We start from the raw sequence: 7,167 nt of genomic DNA, 5'->3' as shown, positions 1-7,167 counted from the left end.
TTTCTTAATCCTATGATTCATTAAAACACATCACAACTCATGATTATACTTAGAACATATGCAATGGATTGATTCATAACATTTATTTTTCTTTGTGACTCTTTATATGTGTGTGTGTTTATCTAGATAATTTACGACTCCAACCCCCAAAGTTCTGTTTTCTTTGTTTGCCCCAGTACTTTCCACTGAGTGAAATAGAAAGCACATGACCAAAACACACAGCTTAATGAAACAAATGAAAGAAAACACTTATTGATTATATTGATATTTAAATCATACTTTTATCTAAAAAATATTCCCACAAAACCCATCGTGTTTATTCATCCTTTTTGCGTCATTTCACGGAAGCCATATGCGTTGTGCTTGCATTGCACGTTAAGACAGCGTCAGTCAGCAAGTAGTGTAGGGATGCTGATATAAAATTACCCGAGTTAAAGTTCGAACTTCGGGGACCTCAGCGGCGCCATTTTGCCCCTTCTTTATTATTGAGTGGAGGTGACGTATTTCCGGTTCGAGTGTGGAGCGCCACTCGCCCCATCGGCTGCAGCTAGACTCCTCTCAAAAATGAGCCGCACGCGGACGACCGCGGACCCTTCTGATGACAAAAATTGCGTCATACGGACGGACGGACCATACTTCCGCCTGTAACCTCGTTAGAGCACCCGCCTCCCATGCCGGACCGAGGCCCAGTCGGAGCAGGCGCGAGTTGAACCGGTTACACAGAAACACGTGTTCACAGCAAAGCCTGAGTAATATCTATAATTAATTGATGTTTATGTTCATAAAGAATGAAGGGTTGTGATCTTTGTTTAAGACATGAACATCTCAGAGCTCATTTACTGTAATCACAAACACATTATCTAACGTGACACTTTTTTGTAACACTACAGGAGCAGTAGGGATATTTGAGAGCGGTGTAAAATGACAGACAACACATACTGTATGTCACTGTTTTCATTTTATTGAAACAATCAGATATGACACGCTGAAGTTCAACACAAACACAACTCAACACAACACAAACAGCATGTGAGAGTAAACTCATATCATTGACTGTCAATCAAACACTCTGACCAATCGGAGGCAGGGCTTCAGGGCACTGTGACCGCCCTCATGATGTTTGTGTGTCCTGATCCGGGACTCCATCCGGTCACCACTATCACCATATCACCCGGCTTAAAGAAGGCCCGCGCTTTACCTGCACAGACACATGACACACATCAAAACAAACGCACACAGATATAAACTACACACAGAACTACAGCGCACCAATGTCCATAGCAAACGTCACTCGGTTGTCTACGTCACCAGCCCAGACGGCACTGGGTGGAGCTTGGAAAAGGGCGGGGAAAACACCACGGAGCAATTGTGATTGACGGGAAACCCGAGTGTTGCGAGTGACTGCGATGATCGGACAGCGAGGACGATATCGAGATAACAGATGAGCTGATCTGAGAAACAAAACATACACACATGAGAGGAACAAGAGAGTTCACAAAAGGAACATGACTGTGTGTGTGTGTGTGTGTGTACCGGCCGGTGGTGGTGAGGACGATGATGGCTCCCGCGCAGCATTTAAAGGAAGACTCGACCGCTCCGATGGCTGTGACTTCTGTCGGGTCAGAACTCAGAGGAGTTAAACGCCGCAGTTCTTCAAACAGCTGCTGGTGAAAGATGGCCGCCTCCGCCTCACGACAGATCTGACACACAGACACACAGTTAATGTGATGCACACAAACAGTGACACGTCAAAGGTCACACACACACCGAGTGCATCATAGCGACGGCTTCCACAGGGAAGTGTCCTTTAGCTGTTTCTCCAGACAACATGACACAATCTGCTCCGTCCAGCACAGCGTTGGCCACATCACTGCTCTCTGCGCGGGTGGGTCGCGGGTGATGAATCATACTCTCCAACATCTGACACAGAGAGACAGTAGGTGTAACAGTTGTGTGTTTGGACATCAGATGGAGGTTGATTGTTGATGAGTGTGTTTGTGGTGAACTCACCTGCGTAGCACAGATAACAGGTTTGCCTGCAGAATTACAGCGTCCGATCATCATCTTCTGTGCGATGAAGACTTTCTCTGCAGGGATCTCGATGCCCAGATCACCGCGGGCGACCATCACACCATCAGACTCCTTCAGAATGTCATCAAAGCTACAGAGAAACCATCACACACACACACGTCACGGATCAACACACTTCTCTACACACTTCTCTTCTCACACACTTCTTACACTTCTCTTTGTGTGTGTGTGTGTGTGTGTGTGTGTGTGTGTGTGTGTGTGTGTGTGTGCGTGCGTGCGTCTCACTTCTGTACGCCCTCTCTGCTCTCCACTTTACTGATGACTTTGATATTTTTGCCTTTGGGTCCCAGCGCCTCTCTAACGGCCCGCACGTCATCGTCCGAGCGGATGAAGGAGGCGAAGACGATGTCGACACCCTGCTCCACGCCCAACTGCAGGTCAGAACGATCTCTCTCGCTCACAGCGGGCAGGTTCACCAGCTCCGCCCCGGGCAGATTCACACCTTTACGACTGCCCAGAATCCCCCCGTTCTCGACACGAGTCTCCACCCACGTCTCACCTTATACACACAACGAGCGTTTGTTCGGTTGTGTGTTTAACACACGTACTCACGTGTGTGTGTGTGTGTGTGTTTTACCCATGTCCAGGACTTTGAGGGCAAGCAGACCATCATCGATATAAATTCTGCTTCCTCGCTTGAGTACACGAGGCAGACTGCTGTAATCCACCCAGATCACAGATCCGTCTGTCTTATCACGATGTGAATCAGCCGTTACCATCCGGACTGTTGCTCCGCGCTCTAATGTCACCTCAGCGTCTGCACACTGACACACACACACACACACACACACACACACACACCTGTGTGAACACACTAACTGAACTTCACCTACTTTATGACACTTCTTTAAAGCCGTACCCCGTGAACGAGTCCTGTGCGGATCTCTGGTCCTTTAGTGTCCAGGGCGATGGCCACAGGTCTGTAGTACAGAGGGTCAGAGGTCAAGGTCTCCACAGCCTCACGGATGTTACGGATGGTCTCTCCGTGATACTGACACAGACACACATTCATTATTCCACAGTTTAACATTGATGCAAAGCAGCTTTACAGCTAACCCAAACTGTAAACAAACAGCACCTGGCCATACACGACACACAAACACACGTGAGTTACAATGAGATTCAATGAAAACCTTTGCTCAAGACTCTGAAACTGAACACACCTCGTGAGAACCGTGAGAGAAGTTCAGCCGGGCGATGTTCATTCCAGCTCTGATCATCTCCTGCAGCTTTGTGACCGATCTGGAGGCGGGGCCTGAAAATGACGTCACGTGAGTGACAGACAAACAGACACAGAGCACATGAAGGCACAAACTGACCGATGGTGCAGATGATGCTGGTGTTGCGCGCTGTGATCGGTTCCTGATCGATGTCCAGTAAACACAGATGCTCCAGAAACGTGTCGGCCATAGACGCGTCCAACAGCTGCTTCTGAATGAAGGAGTCCGGTAGAGCCATCACGTCAGAGTACCGTCTGATACGAGCTAACACACACGCATTTATATATAGTGTTACACACGCATGAGATATTAACTGCAAAACACACAACGCAGAGAGAAAAACAATTCAAATACAACTTCACGTTAAATCACAAGCGAGATATTTTTACGCAGAGATCAGTGGAATCTGTTGAATTGAGCAATCGTTTTGTTGTGGTACATGACACTGGTCAGAGTTCACAAACGAGAATAAAGCACTGCATGTGTGTAACTACAACACATGACAGATATTCTTTTCGATTGCGATTCATAATAAACTTGACATCTTTATGAGGTATCAGAGTGATAGCAGAGATACGAGGATCTCAATGGAATACTATTTAAAAGAACAAATCGTGTTGAGACTAGAAGTGCACCTCTATGTTGTTCTGATGGTCTTATAAAAACAGACAGTCATTCAGATGCATTTCCTGTTCAGCTTTTATCTTCGTTTCCAGAAAAAGAAACATCTCAATAGATAAAGACCCATTTAAATGTCTACTGAATGAGATCCGATGTGTTCATACTCACCACCCATACTGACATTCAGCTGTGAGAGGAACGACTGCACAGCACCTCATCTATCTGAACTGACGTCTGTGACATTCACGTTCAGATCTTTGTTTGCAGATCAAATCTGCTGCTAAAAACAACCTTTCAGACTTTGTCCTTACTAAAGATATCCACGTGAACTCCCATCTCAGGCTAATGACCGACACGTCTATACGCTTTCACTGCTGAAGGACAGACAACAAATCTACTGTTGGCACACATTTAAAGGGATAGAAAATGAAAATTCTCTCATCATTTACTCACCTTCAGGTTGTTTTAAATCTGTATACATATCTTTGTTCTGCAGCTGAACCCAGAGAAAGATATTTGGAAGAATGTTAGCCATTTTCAGTTCTGGAACATCATTTACTACCATAGTAGAACAAATGAAATGGCAGTGAAATGTGCCCCAGAACTGTTTGCTTTCCTAAATTCTTCAAAGTATCTCATTTTGTCTTCAACAGAACAAAACAAAAAATGTCTTCGTAGAATGTCCCAGAACTGAAAATGGCTAACATTCTTCCAAATATCTTTCTCTGGGTTCAGCAGAACAAAGACATTTATACAGATGAGTAAATGATAAAGAATGAGTCAAATGAATTTTCATTTTTGGGTGAAGTATCACTGTAATGTAAACACTAATAATGATGATTTCTCCTCACGTGTATGTCTGAGTTCAGAAAGTGTTCCGTTCATAATTCATTCTGTGAGTTCTTTCTATCTTTGAGACCTTTGGACCCATGCACTTGACATTCAGATGTAAACATCTATATTACTAGCTTTAGCTAACTACGCCAAGGTCAATCCCAGGGATTGCACATACTTAGAAACTAATGTATAGTATAATGCGATGTAAGTCGCTTCCAAAGCGTCTGCCAAATGCATCAATGTAAATGTATTACTGTATGAAGACAGGCAGCTGATCTGAGATCTGTACTGAAGCTTATCCTCTCAAATCTTTTGCCATATTACAGCAACCGTAATACATTCATCTAGACATCTCACACACACACGCACACGCACACGCACACACACACGCACACGCACACACACACTGGCGACAAAACACGCAAAACACCTGTGTGTTGTGGTAATTAAGTGTGGTAGTAAATCAGTAGCTACAAGACAAACAAACCTTTGTGCAGAAAGAGTCACCGTTGAAGAAAACAGACAAAACTGCTTCAAACTACTGAATCACATATAAATGACATTTAAAAAACAAACTAATCTTATGAAAACTATGTTTAAACACTGAATGAAATAACCAGAGATCCAGGAAGAGCTTCAAGCTTAACTTTCAAAGAGAAAATAACAGAAATAACACAGTCGGTCTCATCACTGACCATCAAAATAAACACTATGACATAAATAAACCAACGAGAAAGAGAGAGCATGCCGCTTTTTACGCTCACACTGAAGGCGGCGTCAATCTTGCTGTAAAAAATATAAATTTCACATTTGAAAAATCAGCAAAACAATCTAAATTAAAAACAGGAAAAAATCAGATATCCAAAAACGACAAAAACTGGTTCAATCATGACTATCAAACCATTCGCAAAAGACTGAGAACACTGTCAAACAAGCAACACAGAGATCCAAATAATGCAGAGATTCCACTTCTGTACTGTGAAACATGAAAACAATACAAACATACACTCAGAACCAAAAGAGCCCTTCACACCCAAAAACAGCTGACAATAATCCAGAAATCCGTCAATACAAATCAATTCTGGGATAATGGGAACAATCTGAAACAACTGATCGTGAAGAATTGACAATTCAAAATGGAGAAATATGGGAAAGTCATGATGATGTATACACGTATGTATGTAAAATCATTATGTAACTCAACTGAAAGCCGGCAATGACACACACACAAACATGTCTGGTTTATTATCTTTGTGGGGACAGTCCATAGGTGTAATGAGTTGTATACTGTACAAACTGTATATTCTATCCCCTATCCCTAACCCTATCCCTAAACCTAAAGATCATAGAACACTTTTTGCATTTTTAGATTTAAAAAAAATATTGTTCTGTACAATTTATAAGCTTTTGTGCCCATGAGGACCTCAATTTTGGTCCCCACAGTGACACGAGTCCCCATGTGTTGGTGTGTATTCAGGTTTAGGTCCCCACCGGGATAAACGAACATGAACACACACACACGCGCACGAGCACACACACACACACACACGCACGCACACACACACGCACGCGCACACACACACGCGCACGAGCACACACACACGCGCGCACACGCACACACACACACGCACGAGCACACACACACACACACACACACGCGCACACACGCACGCACGCACACACACACGCACACACAAACACAATTCACTGTGATTTACAAATGACCACCACATTATTACATACATATATTAACATACAAGTAAAATAAGAAAAGAATTCAGACACCAGAACTCAAAAGTTTTATTGAATAACATGAAGTTTGTGACAGTGAGACTGACGTCTATATGTTGACACGCTCACAGAGTGCTGAAAGTGATTCTGGGTGGAGATTCTGGCTGCAGTATTAGTGTGTATTTAGTGTTTAATTCTTCTGTAGATGAAACGCTCAGTCTGAAGTTTCTCAGGATCTACAAAACACACACACACAGACTTAAAGGAACAATACGGCATTTTTAGGAGGATCTATTGACAGAAATACAATATAATATTCAAAACTATTTCTTCAGAGGTGTATAAAGACCTCACGCAATGAACCATTATGTTTGTAATACCTTAGAATAAGATGTGTATATCTACATACAGAGCGGGCCTACAGACATTGAATTCGCCGCCATGTTTTGTACAGCAGCGCTAAACGGACAAACAACTCTACAACACGCGTTTCCTCTTCCTCTCCGCTGCAGTATCGTGGTGAAACGGATCGTGCTCTCCGGTGCAGAACGCATGTGACCCGCAGATTAACTGAAAGTTTATTCATCATTGAGTAAGAGAGTAAAACGCGCTCTCGCTCGCTCTCCAGTTTCAGCTCCAGCGCGCTCTCGCTCTCTCTCTCTCTCTC

The 7,167-nt window shown here is 43.6% G+C and overlaps 1 protein-coding gene across 1 annotated transcript in view; it reads right to left on the bottom strand.

Moving 5' to 3' along the window:
* Nucleotides 1-950: 950 nt before the first annotated feature.
* Nucleotides 951-7,167, bottom strand: part of LOC130551590 (pyruvate kinase PKM-like) — a 13,439-nt gene continuing 7,222 nt past the window's right edge. The window contains exons 9-18 of the mRNA XM_057329316.1: nt 3,411-3,522; nt 3,255-3,346; nt 2,951-3,082; nt 2,669-2,855; nt 2,317-2,590; nt 2,011-2,161; nt 1,768-1,920; nt 1,534-1,700; nt 1,270-1,451; nt 951-1,198 (exon numbers count right to left, since the gene is read on the bottom strand). Of these exons, the coding sequence (XP_057185299.1) occupies nt 1,092-1,198; nt 1,270-1,451; nt 1,534-1,700; nt 1,768-1,920; nt 2,011-2,161; nt 2,317-2,590; nt 2,669-2,855; nt 2,951-3,082; nt 3,255-3,346; nt 3,411-3,522 (1,557 nt within the window). The 3' untranslated portion in view covers nt 951-1,091. The remainder of the gene's footprint in view (nt 1,199-1,269; nt 1,452-1,533; nt 1,701-1,767; nt 1,921-2,010; nt 2,162-2,316; nt 2,591-2,668; nt 2,856-2,950; nt 3,083-3,254; nt 3,347-3,410; nt 3,523-7,167) is intronic.

The sequence above is a fragment of the Triplophysa rosa genome, linkage group LG3 (assembly GCF_024868665.1).
Source record: "Triplophysa rosa linkage group LG3, Trosa_1v2, whole genome shotgun sequence".
In the NCBI taxonomy this organism is placed as follows: domain Eukaryota; kingdom Metazoa; phylum Chordata; class Actinopteri; order Cypriniformes; family Nemacheilidae; genus Triplophysa; species Triplophysa rosa.
The sequence above is the reverse complement of the archived record's forward strand: the minus strand, read 5'-3'. Positions and strand labels throughout refer to the sequence as shown.